This window comes from Copadichromis virginalis, linkage group LG13 (genome assembly GCF_057382275.1).
Source record: "Copadichromis virginalis isolate Kocher_CV1m ecotype Utaka linkage group LG13, C_Virginalis_male_GT1.1, whole genome shotgun sequence".
In the NCBI taxonomy this organism is placed as follows: domain Eukaryota; kingdom Metazoa; phylum Chordata; class Actinopteri; order Cichliformes; family Cichlidae; genus Copadichromis; species Copadichromis virginalis.
The window spans coordinates 23,720,024-23,738,132 of NC_140630.1; the positions used below are offsets into that span (position 1 = coordinate 23,720,024).

The 18,109-nt window shown below is 45.1% G+C and overlaps 2 protein-coding genes across 4 annotated transcripts in view; one reads left to right on the forward strand and one right to left on the reverse strand.

Annotated features, from left to right (window-relative positions):
* Positions 1-18,109, forward strand: part of tasp1 (taspase, threonine aspartase, 1) — an 89,327-nt gene that overhangs the window by 30,800 nt on the left and 40,418 nt on the right. For 2 of the 3 annotated variants that reach the window (XM_085478101.1, XM_085478102.1), the window contains exon 14: positions 1,162-2,586. The exons of the other annotated variant lie outside the window; for it this stretch is intronic. In XM_085478101.1, coding sequence (XP_085334227.1) covers positions 1,162-1,254 — 93 coding nt within the window. In that variant the 3' untranslated portion in view covers positions 1,255-2,586. Of the gene's footprint in view, positions 1-1,161; positions 2,587-18,109 lie in introns of those variants that run through there. 3 annotated transcript variants of the gene reach the window in all.
* On the reverse strand, positions 6,355-17,068 carry ism1 (isthmin 1). Its single transcript, XM_085478100.1, has 6 exons — positions 16,130-17,068; positions 10,906-11,121; positions 9,818-10,079; positions 8,271-8,414; positions 8,036-8,125; positions 6,355-7,730 (listed from the first exon to the last, which is right to left on the reverse strand). The coding sequence occupies exons 1-6, from the start codon at positions 16,265-16,267 to the stop codon at positions 7,213-7,215; spliced, it is 1,368 nt and encodes a 455-aa protein (XP_085334226.1). The 5' UTR covers positions 16,268-17,068; the 3' UTR covers positions 6,355-7,212.

Sequence of the window (18,109 nt, forward strand, 5' to 3'; positions counted from 1 at the left end):
GTGTTACCATGTGTGCGTGGCCTTGTCTGGCTGTTGTCCCATTGAAGTGACAGTTGCCCTCAGGGTGCTCTGGGCCATAGTCGCTGGCTACACAGAAAAAGACCAGTAGAGTCCTGGAACTGAAAGAGAGATGTCAGGCCAGTTCAGTGCCCCGGTAAATAAGTGGCTGTATTATTCCCCTAAGGCTAGAGCCAGCGTTACCCTCTGTGGGAAGAGAGGAAGGAGCATGACAGCCATTATTGGCGCAGGGAGTGTCGGTCACCTTTGATCCCCAGTGGAAGTATCACTCCCGTCTTCACAGCTGTGTTTGCCCCTTCCCTCCTCTTCTTACTCCATTTCAGTGTTTGCTCAAACGAAAGAAAAGAAACTCAAAAAAGAAAACACCAGCAGTTTGTTCTCTTTCTCCGTTTACTCTGTGTCTCTGCAAACACCGACTTGGCACCTTTGGACTTCAAAGGTAAAAATGCATGATGGCACAGTAGTAGTGTGTGTTTTTGCTCCCTCTGATTGCATTGTATTTATTTTTTCTAGCTTCTACTTAGATGTGTCCTTTCATGTAGCGGTTTACACATTTGCCTAAAAAGGGAAAGATCCTTGGTTTGATCCCAGGAGGAGACACGAATTCCTTGTGGGATTGTGTCAGGAAGGGCATCCAGCGTAAAGATCGGTCACATCAAACACGCAGAGCTATCTGCTGTAGGGACCCCTTGAATGATCCAAAAGTAGCTTCTTACGTAGATACTTTCTCAACATTTCTGTTTACCCACCAAGCAGTTAAAAACTTCATTGTGGTTGTGTGGTTTGGTTGTGCCGCTAATCTCCGGGAGCTGTGCAGCATCAGGCGTAATGGGTTTGGGTGCTGGTGTTGGATTTGGAGTTCACTGAGTGGGATGCAGTAGTTAAGCTCGGTGCTAAGCCACTCTCACCAAATACTGGCTCAGAGGAAATTGTTGGGCTTTTCTCTGAAATCGGTATTAGAAGACCTTAGTTTGTAAAGTGCCCTGATAAAGCTTATGTTGTTCTTTGGTGCCAATTGAACTGAACTTTGATGATTGTACAGGAATCTAAGAAATCAAAATCCTATCAGCATTTCTTTTTCTCCATATAGATCTGCCTTTTTCTTTTTCTCATTGTGTGAATGTTTTCTTTTGCTGCCTGCAGACACACATATCCAGATTGCCACCTGGGACAGTTCCTGGACAGTCTTTGGCCATCGAGGGAGGGGTGTGTCGGCTGACGGGTGTAGTGGAGTGAAGCGTGTTTTCCTTCCTTCTGGGCTTCTTCAGCAATACTCCAATATAAACTCTTCCATCCACCCTCAAATACACACACACACACACACACACACACACACACCACCCTCACCTCCCCATGGCCTTTGTGATGCCAGAAGTAATAAGGTTTCGCTGTTTAAACAGGTGTCCAGGAAGGAGGGAGGAGTGTTGGCTTCTACTTAGTGCACTTACAGGACTTCCCTTTGCCACTGTCTGCCTCCAGCATGTACTCTATGCCAATTTATCCCCGAGCTCTCCAGTGTCACCTGGACTAGACTTGATGCACCATTGCCTTGATGCGCCGTTTTATGTTCTTTTCTTCGTTACTGTTTTTCAACTAAAAGTGGCTTCTTTCCTTTTGTATATAAGCTATAATTTTGGGTTTTTTTGGCAAAACAGGGTGGATATTCATATTATTTTATATTACTGAACAGATGTGACTATTTTCAAACTTTTAGGAATTTCAAATGCAAAACCTTGTTGCGTTTTTCAAATACTTTTCAATGTTAAAAAGATGTCAGATTGCACCGAGTGGAATGCCTGCGACTCGAGGTTATCAGGAATTAAGAATTAAAGCTGCAAGGGTTGGACGGTGACACAAAGCCTACTTAGTTTTCCACGTACAACTTCCACACATACTCGTACACACATGCTCTTATTAATCCTCCAGCGTATTGTTTAATGTAGCATCATGTGCATCTTTGATGAACTTTCTAACCGTTTCAGCCATAGACTTTGCTTTATTTTTGTTTTTTAAATGTGAATACTTAGATACTGCATGTGCAAAATCCACAATAAGCCACTTTCTTTTCTCTGATGTGCAGAAATGCTCAAGAAGCAGGAAGCTATGCACTTCCAGAGTGATGCTTATATATACATATATATCTATATATAGTGCTCAGGCAGCAACATTTGACCCAAGCGCCAAACAGGACTGTTAGTCATCATATAGAAATCGCAGTTTATATTTGTACAGTCCCAGTGACAGAGACGTGTATTTTCTTGCTAAAACAAAGTACAGTTAAAAACTAATGTATGCATCAAGCCCATGAAATGGTGCTGTCGAGAATTGTACTTGAAAAGAATAATTGTCTGAATTGAAACTTTTGTTGGGATATTTGGTTTCTCTGGTTTTGCTTCTTTTCTTTTTTTCTTTGCTCAGACTTTCAGTCCCAGCGAAACCACGGTATAGCTTGTTTATTGTTTACTTGAAAAAATGCAACTAATATAAAATGGTATAAGCTATGTAAATCATACGTGCACCGCTTTCTAAAGTGCTCAGAAGGTAAAATAAAATGTATGTTGCTACGTATCCGCGTCTGTCTTTGAGTCCTTTTAAACTCCATGGCATGAGGCGTATTCTCCCAGCCGTACCTTTTTTCCGAAATAAGACGCTCACTGCTATTTGGAGAGCAGTTTGTGTAAGCCCTCGCAGACAGAATAAATATAATCTAAAGTGTGGACTCCCAAAAATGTATAGTCTGAGAATAAATTACATGCTGGAAAGTAACTGAAATGGGAACAGAAAATCTGCAGGAGGAGGAAAGAAAAAGTAGAAGAAGAAAATAAATCTGTGTTGGTGAAGGCATTGAAATTTTCCATTTTAAATGTTTCTCAAAATGTGTTTTCTTCTTAAGTTGTATTGTTTTGATCCCTCATAAATAAACATTTCGAGCCTCTGATTGGAGACAGAAGCTATTTATGTGATTTGTATCAGGCTCCGGGGCAGGGTTCGTCAAAGTGCTAGCCCTCGCTCTGGATTGTGGTCACTGTAGTGTCTAGGAGGAATGTGCAATAGAGCTGCTCAAGAAGATAAATATATATTTGTTGTTTGAAGGCTGAAATGCCTCCCTGTCAGTGCACCGTGCCTGCTTGTGGAATGCTTCCCAGCCAGTTTTCCAATCACATGGAACAGGTTATAGTCATTAGATGTTGGTGAAGTGGAATAATATGCAGGAGTTGGATGGCGAGGTTGCTTTGGGAGGTGCTGTGCGTGTTTGTTTTTATTCCACACTTGCCTCACCCTGGGTTTCATCTCGAGAGTCCATCCAAATGGACACGTGTTACCTTTCCCCTCACCCACCCTCCCAACATTGTCCGTCAGCTCGATCATGTGTTATTACAGAGCGCCCCCCTTTTCATCAAAGCTAATCTGTGTTGCCGGGAGACCCTCTGCCCCATTCAGCTCCAAACCTTCGCCTTCAAACATCATCCCTCTTCGTCCTGAATCCCCTTAGCTTTGAAAAAGGATCCTGGGTCTTTAAAAAGTGGACCGTGATCCTGAGCCATTCAAGGTGTATCCAGTGCCTCGCGCTCAGCAAGGCTCTTAAATGCAAAACAGACGGTGGAGCAAATAAAGATCAAAGGCAGCAGCCTTGCCTGTCTGGCTTGCTGTCCTCACATGCCAAGCGGTGCTGTCACAGTGAGTCATGGCCTTGCAGCTTCCGTGCTCATGCTGACTCCCCTCCTTCACCACCTCAGGGACACCATCCCGTCGACACCGCTTTTGCTACTTTGTGCCAGTGTCTAACATCAACACGTATTCACAGAGGGGGTTGAAACCAGGCAGTGCACGTGGCTCCCTTAGAAACGAGCCACGGTTTCAATAGTTCTGCAATAGTTTTACTCACTGAGACCTCACAGCTTTTATTTCCCTTGTTTCCTATATTGATTTCAAAGATGTTGTGTGTGGTACTTGCATTATTATTATTTCTTTGTTAAGATCCGATTGATTTAAAATGAACTCTGTCTTTTCAAATACTCTACGTTTGCTGTTTTTTTTTAAATGTATTTATTGTCTCATATCATTTTTTTTGTTTGTTTAAATTGTGCATCTCTTAAAAAATCTGTTCTGCAAAGTTGTGATCAGTGCACAGTTAAAACCAGCAGATCTTCAAGTGGACCAGACTTTGCCAGTACAGAGCTTGTATGTCTTTAAGGCACTTCCAGTGTCATCTCTGTAACTGGAAGACCGTACTCCATGTATGTTTTGTAGAAGGTGTCTGTGGGATGGACACGTGCATGTGGATTTACTTTTGACCTATAGAGGGAATGAGACAAGAGCAGGTGTCACAAAATGTGTGTTCATGAAGTTGCTCTGTCATCGTTCTGCCTCAGATGCTATAGCCGAGGATCATGCCCTCTCAGCAATGTCATCGCAGCAGGGGTTGAGCAAGGCACCGTTCTCAGAAGTTCCATATCTGCTCGACCTGTTTGTTCAGCTGTACGAGCAGGCACTTACGCCCCTATGCCCCCATGACCCACTCCCTCCTGTGTCGCTGTGCCACAGATGAGAGCCTGTGACGGGCAGAGTGCCAACGGCCCGTCCTGTGTTACAAGCGGAGCATTGCTGGCGAAGGTTGGGGTTGGGAGGTGGAGGGAAGGTGGCTGCTAGATAAGCAAACGCCTGATCCAGGTCAGCTATTCCAGATTAGAAGACGAAAGACTAACCTTTTAATTAAGTTTGCCGTGCAATTAGAGCCCTGCGGTATTGTGGCCCAGACACTTCCTGCATTGTGCTACACCACCCATAAAGTAGCAGAGCTAAGGCGGCGAGTGAAGGAAAGTGAGAGAGAGAAAGAGAGAGGCTAAAAATGGCCCCACCACATCTGCACCACACCACAAAACAAAGAGATGCCCAATTGCCACCATATAACCGGGCTCTTTAACTCCCAAAGCATGGCAAACAAACCACCTGAACTTGTCTTAATGTGAACCATTTCTAGGAAAAAACCCACAGCAGAACACCTAAAGCTTATCTTGATGTACTACGTGAACACATCCAAGTTTCCACTGCTTTCTTCTTTCTTTCTTTTTTGTTTTGTTTTTTACTCCCGCAGTTCGCTGAGAACTCCCAGAGCCGACCCTGTCAAACTTGGTCTAAAATTGTTTAAGTACATTGGACGTGATTTCCTTCTCATAACAAAAATAGAGACAAAATCCCAACAATCATATCTTGGTGATGCTTAATGAGCCCTTTCGGATCCTTGACAATATACCACTAATATGGTGCTTTGCGTCCTTTGAAACATACCAGAGTAGACTCGTGGAAATAGTAACACAAAAGCGAGGCCTCGCTGACACCCTACGGTCAGCACAGTTTATACATTTTCATGCCAGTTACTCTCACAACACTCAATCTGCTACGCGGGCCAAAATTGTGCCTTGTGTTCGCGGGGGAGGGGAGACAAAACGAGAGATGAAAAATGAGTCGGGTGTACGAGTAATCGCCTGCTCTGGAGACACGTGGAGCCTGTCTGGAGAAGAGATACTGGGTTAAGGTGGGGTTGGAGGTATGTCATCAATTTGAGCTTGGCACTAATGGTTCAAAATAAAGACGAACACCCCGCTTTGATCTTCGTGGCCTGTTCACTAGACCTGCTGCTAAAGATAACGATCCATGCAGGTTACTGTAATCTTAGCCTTAAACCGCTCAGGAGGAGGACAGGAGAACAGGGGAAGAATATCTACATTTTAATGGAATGTAATTTGCAGTGAGTATTCGAAGGTGGGCTGCTGATAAAGCATCGTGTTTGAGGAAAAACAAGACGAAAAAGGCGTGCGGAGAAAATTTCTACGAATAGTGGGAGAAGAAAAAAACTAGGCGTTTGCGAGTTGTGCCTGAGGGGTGTGGAACGTGCTGGGGCCTGCTGCATTATAAAGACAAGCCCTACACCCAGCCAGCTGTGCTGCACACAAAACTGCAGGAATGAGGGCACCATGAATGGCTTTCACTGTGTGACAATGACTGCAGCATTCAGTGGAAAGGCAACGGTCAGGGGTCTCAGCTGCAGAGATGCAGCACCGAGTGTGTGTGTCTGTGTGCGTGTGTACACTGAGAAATTACCCAGGAATGTGAGGATACATGCCAAAGACAAAGAATTTGCATTCTCCTCGCCCTCTGAAGAAATATCACAATCCCATCAAAAAGCCTGTCCTGACAGCCACACTGGATAGAACTAATTAAAGTCTTGTGATCGGCTAAAGATGCTTTTTCTTTTCCCGCTGATGCCAAGGGAGAACTGTTAGGACTGTGTGATATGGCTTGAAATTTCAATTTTCTATCATCTTACACATTCACTGGCTTTAAAAAAATTTATTTATAGATTTATATCTCAAAATAACAAAAAAAGAAACATTGTCGCGTACAGTTCACACATTCTTTCTGCTCTATTTAACCCTAACTTGAGACATGGATACGCACCCTGATGGCGAAGCATGAGCCAGAGAGGAATCTCAACTTTGGCCACAGACGCTCGACTTAAACTCAGCTACGACTTAATAAATACTTTACAAAAATAATGCAGGCTTTTTTTTTTTACAATGAAGATCTGCCTCAGAGACACACAGTTAAATTACGGGGGGGTAAATGAATGAAAATGAAAACGTGTGCATGCTAAATAAACAATCAAGCGTACAAAACAACCTGGATAACTGTGAATGACAAAGTTAAGGGAAACTGGGTAACACATTCCTGAGGGAGGTGTCGTTATTCTATTACCACAGGTCTCTCCGATCCGAACGAGCCACACACGCACACAATCGACACGGGCACGATAACAATAACAGTTCTACAATGACAGTTTTCCCTTTTAAGAATATGAAGTCAGTCCTCCCTTTAGTAACCAAATCTCGAGTTACAATTGGCAACATAATTACTGACAAAATTTCATTTTCATTTATTAAAAGTGTAAAAACCAAATAAAAAAATAATCAGATAAAAAAGACTTTCACGCCTGGTTGTGATGATGTTGAGAGAAGTTCCTTGTGAGAAAAAACAGGTTCTGACTCTGTTAGAATTCTTTGTGGTTCAATAAGAGCAGTATGTCTGTCCTCAGAGCCTAAAAGTTCATGTGTTAATTGACCTAAAACAGAATTAAAAAGGGTTTCAGCGCCATTTCTGAGGTTTAGCTGGATATATGGGCAGTGTTTTTGCGGGCTAGAATTCCCTTGCCTCTTCAAACTGTTTGTAATAGTCCTCATCCTGAGGGTTTTCTGGACACGTCTGCCCATTGTTTGGTGGCCTTGCCTGGTTGTAGCGGCTCCAGTCACCTTTGCAGATGATCCAAGGCAGGATGTCCACCTTGTAGTGAAGGTCGGCAGAGAACTCGGTGCTGATTAGATTGGGTGTGCCGGCTCCTTTGCCGCGGGTGATGAGCTTCATGTTGTCGTCGTAGCAGCAGTGCTGCGCAGCCAGCGTGGTGGATTCAAGGGTCAGCATGGAGCGGATGCAGTAACGAGCCGTCGGCTTGTAGATCTCCAGCTTCTCTTTGGGACCGCTGGCGTCTTTCCAGCGGAAATTTCTGCGCGTGGGGGCGTCGTATACGTCCGCCGTGCTGTAAGCCACCTCGGTCGGGTAAGAGCAAGGGCAGCTGGGAAGGTCGTTTGCCACCTTGGTCATGTATTTCTTCAAGAAATCACTCTTGCAGTTCATCCAGCGCTCACAACTGTCTGTGTCTGGAAGAAATCAGGACACAATTTCTAACACTTTCCAACTGCAGAGGGTGAAACCAGAAGTGAGATGTTTAAAATCAAGGTGTGCTCGCTGAGTTTAGTAAGAACAGAAAGCAAAGAGGGAGTGGGCAGCTGCATGCTGTGCTCTTCCTGTCCTGTTGCACAGTAATGGAGCACAGCATGAGCATGAGGAATGCTGAGAGTGTGCAGGAGCACTGCTGCCAGATGGAAGAAAATACCTTTGATAGAGTAAGAACATCTGAATGAAGGATAGTGTGGAGTAACACATGAGGAGGCAAAAATCTTACCGACTCCAAAGAGCTCTGTGGCATTGAACTCATCTGTTCCAGCTAACAGGCTCACTTCAGTAGCTGCCGTCCTGAAGGCATCTTCAATACCTTCAGAGAGATGAAAGTACAGTGAAAGCTGGATCAAAAGATGAAAGACCACTAAATCAACACATGGACATACATACCATGTGTCCTTACTATGAATAATGTATTTAGTGATGTGGGTTTTTGTCTGCTATTGATAAGATTTTACCTGGGCAGTTAGGCATGTCGCAAGTTCTGGACTCGGTGGCTGTGCAGGCATAACCGCATGACCTCGTTCTCTTCTGGTTTCCGTTTCCACAAGTGACACTGCACGCTGACCAGCTACTCCAGTCCCCCTCTCCATCCATGTAGTCTTGGATCAGAGAGAAAGAAAGAAACATCCTCAGCCCTGTTGCAGGCCATATGCTGAACTTACATCAGTCTAGCCTGGACAGTTTTGGATACGGGCAAGTGAGGGGGTTCGCTCTATAGTGTGCTCCTCAAAGCACATACAACATACGCTCATCTATCCACATGCACGTGCTCTCTGTGCTGATGCAAAATTATTGTGTCAATGTGCAATTTCAGTGAGCCAGTTAAAGCATTTTGGAAATTCCATAAAAAGCTTCTGTGCATCCAGGAGACAATTTAAAAATCAACGTTTTCTTTGCTACCTAAGCATCCCAGGCACAAAAGCACCGGATGCCACTGAGCTGCTCTGTCTGTGATATATTAGTTTGAAAATGGGAAGTGAAATGGGAAGAAATTATTGTTTAAGTTCAATTATCATTGAGCCCATCACCGTTATGCACATAATGTGGGCATTTTGAGGTGGAAGTATTTCTGGCTTGGTTCCAACCTTCCTATAGGCCCCCCGCTGCCATCTGCCCCTCATTATGAGCTTTTTTTGTATGAATACAGGCCAGATAGGCTTCTTCTACTGCTGCCCTTTCTCCCCTTTTAAAGCATATTACAGAGCTGGGTGCCAACACTAACCAGAAATCAAGGAAAAAAATAGATAATAACCTGTGCTGAGACCACAGATGAGACGATTGAGTGGATGATCCTCACTGCCTGTCCACAATTATGCTTATAAAGTTTAAAGCCGAGACAGTAATGATGATAAAATATTCCCTCGTCCATTTGTGTGGTATGAAATGACCGACGAATGAGATCTGACCACAGCGATAAGCCAGAAAGATTAATCGCGGGCTTTGGTTTTACAAAAAAACAAAAAACATTATATCTCTGGCAGCCTAATCACTGTAGTGCAAGTGAATAAAATGAGATTTTCCACAGCACACGCATTCCTGTTCAACCATGTTGGTTTGGGCATGCTACAACACGGGCCGGACGCATACTGCCTGACAGCGAGCGTAAATCCTTCACCGGCAGATTTATCTGTGGGGTTACTTTGGGAGAGTCTTGCGAGGACGGTGTGGCGACTTTAACGGCGCCTCTGGCCCGGCTCCTGCTCCCGAACTTTGATGTAGCGAGGCGTTCAAACCGTGTCACATAGCGAGCTCCACAACACAGAGGAATCCATCTCATAAAAGAGTGTTAAAGGCTTCAATCAAGGGCTCCCAAAGGCTCGCCTGGGATGACTGCACTTATTATGGTGACAGCTTAAATCAGCAAATCTGCAAATTACAGATTCCACGTCAGACGACAGCCATGTGTTGAAACGCCGAGGACTGGTGCTCGAATAAGACGCGGCCAAATATTGTGCAGCGTGCGTAAATTTCCCTGTAAACACACACACACTGTAATCCTCACCATATTCCGTTTGAGCTTTGCTTCCCCTCCTGTCCCAATCTGCCGGTGGCCTGAGGAAGTTGCTGTCCTCTGTGTTGCTCCCATAAGAGCGCTCATTCTCCTCTGTTTGATGAGTGGAGGAAGACGAGGAGGAGGAGGACGACGACGAAGTGTGAGGCCACCAGTTTCTCCAGTTTGGCGAAGCCCAGTTGGGCTTGGTTTCCTTTCGGAGGCCTTTCTCTGGTTCATGGCCCTCTAGTCCATCCACCACTTCAATGGTCACCTGCATTAAGAGAAGTCGACTCAAAGTCAGTAAGAATTGAAGAATTGAACTATCGATGGTGGCACTTCCTGGTACCCCGACACACAGAGTTACCCACTCCCTGTTTTCTGTCCTCACACATGTGCCTCCCAGATGAGGGGGGAACTCTACCCCTGCCCCGCAGTCACCCTCCCACCTCTCGGGCTCTCTCCACCTAAACACAAAGTTCAAAGGGCGATTCAGCCTCCTCCAGACCATGAAAGCCAGATGAATCTCAGGATCAAAGACACCCCCCCACCCGACCCCCCCTTCTCCCATAGCTCACGCCCTTGCTCAATTGGTTGCTCTGCTCTCTTCCCACATCTTGAGATGTTAATACACTTTGTTCGTGCTCAGATCTGGCAGCGATGCCCTCAGAAATGGAAAGACCCCCTTGCTAGATTAGACAGGAGAATGATTTAAACATGGCAGCGGTTACTCGACCATCTGCATCACTGAGGGACTTATGGGCAAGGGTCTGCCGCACATTTACATAAGCTGCTGTCTGTCTCCCATCACACGGGTTAGCAGTGAAGCATTGCCGGTTAGCATCTGCTTTTCAGCTGTCATTATGATCGACGTGAGACTTCACCGTGTCTCTTCAGCTTTGCTGCGAGCCAGGAAGTGTGAAAAGGGACAAGGGGGGCAAAAGGAAGGAGGAAAGGCGACAGAAGGGGGTTAACGACGTGCGCCAAACTATCCTCCTTCTTCTTGTTTGATCTTCCTGTCCTGTGTGCTTGAGTAGTCTTGTCTTAAGCGGCAAAAAGCGGCAAAGCATGCTGGCAGATGGGGAAACACGTGCGTTTACCTGAATGTTGGGATTCTGTCCGTTGATGTCAGCTTTGGAGAGGTCGGGGAAGTTGTGCAGATCTAGGAGGAAAGCGCCGGGGCCGTCCTTGTGTACGCTGCCGCCCTGTGCCCAGGGGAGGGTTGCAGGCCGATGGGCCAGTCGGTGTTCTGGACCAGACCGTCGGTCTTGAGGGGCCAGCTGGGCTGAGGAGCTGCTTTTTGCATTTATGTTGTTCTGTTGAAGACAGAAAGGAGGGCAATGTTAATTTGTCATCACTTCTTTAAAAGATCGAATTGGTTTGGTTTGGCTGTAAAAACTAAGTAGCCCTATATGTAAGAAATCCAGGGTTTGCACATTCAGCAACATTAAGATTGATCTCTCGTGTTGACAGAGGTTCACTCAACCATGACCTCTGTCATAAATCCTGCAGACAGTGGACTACTGGGAGCCCAGAAAGAAGGAGCCACTGGGATAAACATTCTGTGTGTCTGCCTGCTTAAACCAAAATATAATCTGTCAAGAACTTGCATTCAGAGCCAATGTCACAGCTAGACTGTATATTTTTCCATTTTTAACTGACAGAGTATACTTCTGCTTTACCATAGAAATATAACGTAGACATATATAGCATGTGCTGATGGTGGCTGGGAGAAAAGAGCCATGTAGGACCTATGGTTTTCCTGCTTTGGGGCTACACAGAGAAACCTAAGCAAACATTGCAAAAATAATTACATCTGCCATCTTGTAGGCAGAAAAACATTTGGTGCACTGACAGGAGTGTTGTAAATTCATCCCAGAAGGACACTTGAGGCGTTTGTCCCCTATCAGGTATGCACAGAAGGAGCAATTGGACAGCCGTAAGCAGTCGGCAATCATCCCCGTTGTGGGGTGGCAGAAAATAAGATCAAAAAAAGCCATCAATCACGCTCCTTGTTTTCTTTTTTCACGTCCCGTTTCTTCCTGCCTAGTGTTTTTGTGGCCAGGCTGAGCCTGAGAATATGGCAGCGGCGCTGTACGGTTGCGGTGGCCAGTCACAGACAAAGTGTCAGTTCAGCCACATTGTGGTGGGTATAAAAGCCCCCAGTGGAGCTGTTTGTGTCCAGCCAAGGTGCACTCCGGGGCAATATAGGCGCTGTAAATGGAACGGCACAGCAAGGGAGGAAGGATTATAAATGTAACTTGTATTCAAGCGAGGCGGCTGCACAGAAAGACTTCCACATCCACTGAGCACTGCGTTCCTTAGTTCAAAACCAGATGGAGATAATGTGATAATGGATTTCAAAGAATTTTAAAACGTTCAAATCCCATCTCTTAATTTGAGCGATTGCTTTAATTACAACGATTATACCGCTGGCCATAACTTTGAGAAAGAAGAGCAGATGCATCTAAATTGTTGCTTTGAACCACACACACAAAAAAAAGGTTATAACTTACATATGACGACAAGGTTTTAATGACAATTTATGTCCATAATTGTAAAATTTGACATTCTGAAAAAGGAGATTCCAGCTAAAAACCACAGACGTCTTCACAACCAGCCAATTACGGCAGAGAGCTCAGTACTGGAAAACATCATTCCAGCAGCGTCGGCTATCGACCCTTTATGCGAACATCACAGGGCTCTCTTTGGATGTATCACAAGTACTTGGACTTTGAGATGCCCATGTGATAACCCTGCCTTTCAAGTTCCCAGTCTTCAGATTTCAGTGGCTGTAATTGAGCCCCGCTGAGGGAGGAGGAGGAGGAGGGGACGAGGGGGGGCAGCCCTGAATGCAACACTCACAGCTTCAGTCCACTGTGTAAATGCAAGCACACATCTGTAAACAAATTAAACAGGTGTGGTTGATCTTATCTGGGAGGCCACCTCTTTTTTTATACAAATGCTATGAAAAGTTACTTTTTTGCCGTTTCCCTACAACTCATCGTTTATGGAAACTTATCCAAAGACTCTAAGACGATTAATCAAAGCACAAAAATGACTTTTCCCCACGTGTTTGTCTTGCAAAAGAAAGCATGGAGGTAGAAATCTTTTTTTTAACCATGAAAACCCAGTCGCAGTGTTTACAAAGAGATTATTCCTCAATTATGCCATCTAGTCATATCAGAATCTTCTGTTGTTTCATATTATGGGTATTTACAGACTTATTATTTAGTCTTGACACAAATATGAATACTTTACAGTCAAGCTTTAACATGTTCTCCATTATGCTGGAGTCACTGCTGCTCAGTGTTGAAGCTTGCTGAGCTGCAACTCGATTGTAAACACAGAGTTTGGCAGCTAATAGGCAAATATTGGTAGTTTATCAGCACTAATTCCACCTAATCTATGGCTTAAACATTAATTATATTGCAAACAAGGGGGGAAGCACTATATTACAGAACTTTTTTCCATTTTTTTCCATTTCAAACTGAAATAAATGTGAACTATTGTGCTGCACTAAAAATAAAAGCAGTCATTTACTATCAAATTGCATTCAGTAAATTTTCCACTGTATCCATTTGCAGTAAGAGCCATCTTAAAGATAGTTTCCAGACTAGATCATTTAAAGATTGTTGCTCAAATGTCACAGAAAATGGAAGGAGAGCTTTTGCTTTGCTGTGATGGCAAATTGTGTCTCTGTACATGTGGTAGACCTGCAGTAGATTAAAAACTGAGCTAGGATCACATACAGAAGTTAAAAACGTGGAATTCCCAGCCTGTAGATACTTCACTTCAACATCTCTGTTATTTACAAATCACTTGGTCTTATCGTTTCTCTCTCTGCCACCAAAGACCAAAGAAACATTTACTTTTTCTGGCCGTCCTCACAAAGTTGCAGCCGTCAGCTTGACTTAATAATTCATGTTGTTTCATGCTTTCCTTTTGCCTTTGAACAGCCGGCTTCTCGCTTTCCTTGGTGCCACGAGCAGAGATGATGGTTTTCTGACTGCCATTGAGCATTGAACAGCATTCTGACATCATCGGTCACCAATATAAGCTGCTTTTTGTCGCTCTAGATTTCCGTGTTATGAGCTCGGCAGTGTTGAAGGACAAGTCATGAAATGTTACACCCCCAAATTATTGATTTTATGTTTTTTTCCCTACTTGCCACTCCAAGAATGTGCTTTTTTTCTACGTCTAACTTTGCTCTCATACAGTAACAGTACACAGAAAAAACTCATTTGAATGTTAAAAAAATCAGCAGTGTTCCCGATCACTCATCTGAGATCCACCTCGACAAAGTAAAATGCTTTAATTTGAAGATCAAAAGTCACACACAAGTCTTTGGTTCATCTGGGGGGCCTCCCAGGATGCCCCCACCACCACCCCACCCCAAAAAAAGCCATTAATGAACACTTGCACACACAAGCCACCCCCTTTACATCCTCACAGTATCTCTTCTTCTTGTCCCGCTTCCCCCTTTTTCACTTTGTGAGGGCTGCTTAAAGGGGCATGACTCTATTTTCAATTGGGAGCAACTCAGGGGTCCTTCCCCCTGGGAAGCTGGCAGGAAATGAAGGCCGTCCACATTGTGCCAGATGCTTTTCAACACTACGCTTCTGTAGGTGGAAGAGAAAATCATCCTTTCCCTAGTCACATGGCGTACCCAAATGTTTGCTTACATGAAGAAACGGTGAAGATACAAGCCATGGAGGACCTCTGGAAAAGAAAAGCACAATTTCATAAAATCTGACTGCATGCATTTTCATTTTTAAATTTAACTGATTTCCCGCAGCCACAGAGGCCTTCCTGCTCCAGCGATGATAATAAGCCTCAGACAAAAGAGTTTTCTCTTTCCACTTCAGGTGCATGGAGCTGCATCCTGACAATTGTTCTTCTGTGAATGGCACTTTAAATATGACACCTCGGGATGACAATACACCCCTTGGGCTGTGACAAGCACGGCTGAAAGATGACATCACGGTCTTCAGTGGAGGGTCAGTGAAGCGTATCTGCAGTTAGTCGCAGCGTTCGTGAGCAAAGAAAATTTACAAAAAAGAAACCTCAAGGCTCGTCTGGCTTCTTCTCCCTTGTAAATCTGGACGAATGTCAAACGGGATCCTGAAGCTGGGATATAAGTTGGCATGAATGAAGTTTATTTATTTATTTTTACTGCGATTCAGCTGGAGAAACTCCCTGCTACTCCTCATCCGATCCAGCATTTGGCCATGTGACAAATATTCAATAAATTCCTGGAATATTTCCTCAGCTTTGCATGGCCTTATATCCCACACAACACGGGCTTGTTTGGCATATACGCAGGTGTCACAACGATGGCAGTGATCTGGTGAAGTAAAAATTCTTTCCATTCATTTCCCCTAAGCCCCATTAAAGCATTTACACAGGGATACCATTCCAGTAGGCATAAATACCCATTTATCACCAGGAGAAGAACAAAGTATTTCAGTAGCATGCTAAATATACATCAAAAAGCAGCTGAAGGATGCTTAACACTCTCTAAAAAAGCCTGTTGATCCCAGACCCGTCTTAACCCGCAGGTCAGGATTTGGGGCTCTGCTGGAGACTGTGCGCTTTATGCTTTATGTTAAAATGGGCAGTTAAAACCATTAAACCTGCCTTAAGTGCTGTCGTGTTGACAAATGTCTCCTCCAGTGAACTTTTGTTGGGACGCCTTCTAAAGTGGACCATAAGCTTTTAGCAAAACTGTCTTTTGACCATAGTGTCTTGAGATTTCCAAACTTTACAGTCTTGCTTACACTAGATTACACCAGATTTAAAAAGTGAAGTTTAAGGTTTGACCTGAAGCGGGTAAATGTCATGACTTGTCCTGCAAACACACCCTGGGCAGGAAGTGGGCACCTTTAGGGCTTCAGCTCTGACCCCTCTGCCTTATCAAGTGTTGGCCTGGATGACAGTGATGAGCCTGTGATGACAGAGGAGTGCCTGCAGCTAGCATTTAAATCCCCGACAACAGGGAGGTGTGTCTGGTGTGGGGCACTGATCTCTGACCCTGCCTCATCTTCTACCCCTCGGCTGGCTCACCACAGATCCCCGGGGGACATCCCGTGCGTATGTCAATCTCCATTCACTCACAGGACAACCCCCCCAGGTAATGAAGGTTTGTTTTACCTGGGCTGCATAATCATATGAACATTTGATCAGAACCATCTGCGAGTGGACACCCCTCAGATTTCCCAAATTTAGTGTCAAATTTCCCTGAAGATGTCTCCTTATGGAAAAACTAAACTAAACAAAACAAAAAAACAGCAACGAGGCTACTCACAGATTTCCCCCACTCACCTCTGTAAGCGCTGTGCTCTGATCCAGGCTCACAGTTACATTCCCTTGGGGAAGCGGATTGCTCCGCAGCACCGTGATGTGCAAGGTAAGGAGAAGAAGTCCCAGGAGCAAGAGCAGTTCCGCCGCCAGTCGCACCATCCTCTTGACGCGACCGCTCTTTGGAGCCCGCGGTGTGGTCGGAGCTCCGACTCCGCCTCCTCCCGGTGCAGAGACTCCAATCTCCGGATCCGCCGGGGACGAGGAGCCGCAACACCACTTCGAAGCCACTTCGGGAATCACAATTGCAAAAAAATAAAAATAAAAAAATAACAAAGAATGAAGGGAAACGGAGCGGAGGTGGGGCAGCAAAAATAGTTGAGAGAGAGAGAGAAAGAGTTTTTAGTTTGGATCCAGTGTTTTTTCTCTGCAGATGTTTGTATTGTCCTGCGTGAAGGTTGTCCCTCTCACTGAAGGTTCACAAAGTTTGATCTGAAGACAAACGCGGTGAGCCAACGCTGATGTGCCAATCAGTGCGGTGCAGCGAATCCTGCAGGGCCGATCCAGCGTGCAGCATTAACGCTTTCCTTTCTCCGAGCTCGGGAAACTTGCAGCCCCGTGTCTCCCCCACACGCTGAGCCTCATGCTTCAGTTTCCCCAACTTCCACCTCAGCCGCTTTACGCATTTCTCGTCATGTGCGCGCTCCGCGTTAACCGGCGCATTCTCCGGTGAGCCCTAACTTTGGAGGGAATAAAGCAAAGTGCAGGTAGTTTAAAAAGTAGCTCTTCACTGTTCAAACTTCTCAACGGAGTTGTGTCTGCTTCATAAACAGCGCGCATCCATCCCGCGGGCCCCGCAGAAACGGAAGACTCAGGCTCGCGTGCGTCTTAACGAGTCGTAGGCCGCTGGTGGAGAGAAACCGAATCACACTACCGACACACGCTGTACTTGTTGTGCGCTCTTGAGGTGGTTTTATACCAAACGCCCCCGTGCAGGCGCCCTCCCCCCGGTTAACTCTTTCGTCCCTCTGAACCAGTCCTCGCAAAACTGAAATCCGGTGGAGCTTTTCACGTCCACAGCATTCCTGAGAAAGGTGAAAACTGAAACACCCAGAAAGTATATTGGTACCCTCTGCTTTCCGCTGCAGGCGATTTCCAAAAGTGCGCTCTGGTCACCTGATCGAAATATTTAAAACAGAAGTAAATTTTATAAGTTACATTTTCTTAAAGGAGCATGTTTGATATGTGAGATTAATTAATATGACATAATTTCTTATCAAATCAGACAAGCAGGAAACCCCCCACTATGTTTGGACAATGGAGACTTTAAGTATCCACGGTGGTCCTGGGAGGCTCTGTGGTATACGCAAGCGCCTCGCAGCGCAGAGGTAGACACCCAAAGCGGTTCTGCAGGAGGTCTGCACATGTTGGCGTGTGTGCAGCAACAGCAGCAGCAGCCACGTCTCAGATTGTGGAGAAGGTGTTGTAACATCTCACTTAAGCAGGACAAATGGTACATAATGTGATTAGCTGTTGTGAGACTATTTATTGTCCGCTTCAAAGGACAGGCCGCTGTGTCAAATTATGCACCAAGCAGGGCCGCTCGCTGCTTTAACGTGGGTGACAGCTCTGCTTGATCCACTTGGCCCGGAAAAGACCACGCTTTCCGTGTCATCTATCACCTGACGACGACTAACAAGATCCTATTACCTAGCGGTCATAAATGATTTGTAAGCGCCGTAACAGCTAAAATAAGAATCATCCTGACATTGGTTTTCGTGGCACAATTCAACCCGCAGGAGAAAGACGCTTTATTTCTGTGCATGCGTAATCTGGGATCTTGGTGTAGGATAGCGATGAGTTAGAAAAATCCACAGGTCTGGTGAACTGAAGCCTTGAGTTTACCTCTACTGGTGTAGCTGCAGAGTCTCCTGATGCCCGTTTGCACCAGAACGCATCATGGTCATTCCAAAGAAATCTAATGACCAACGTTAGGGAATAAAG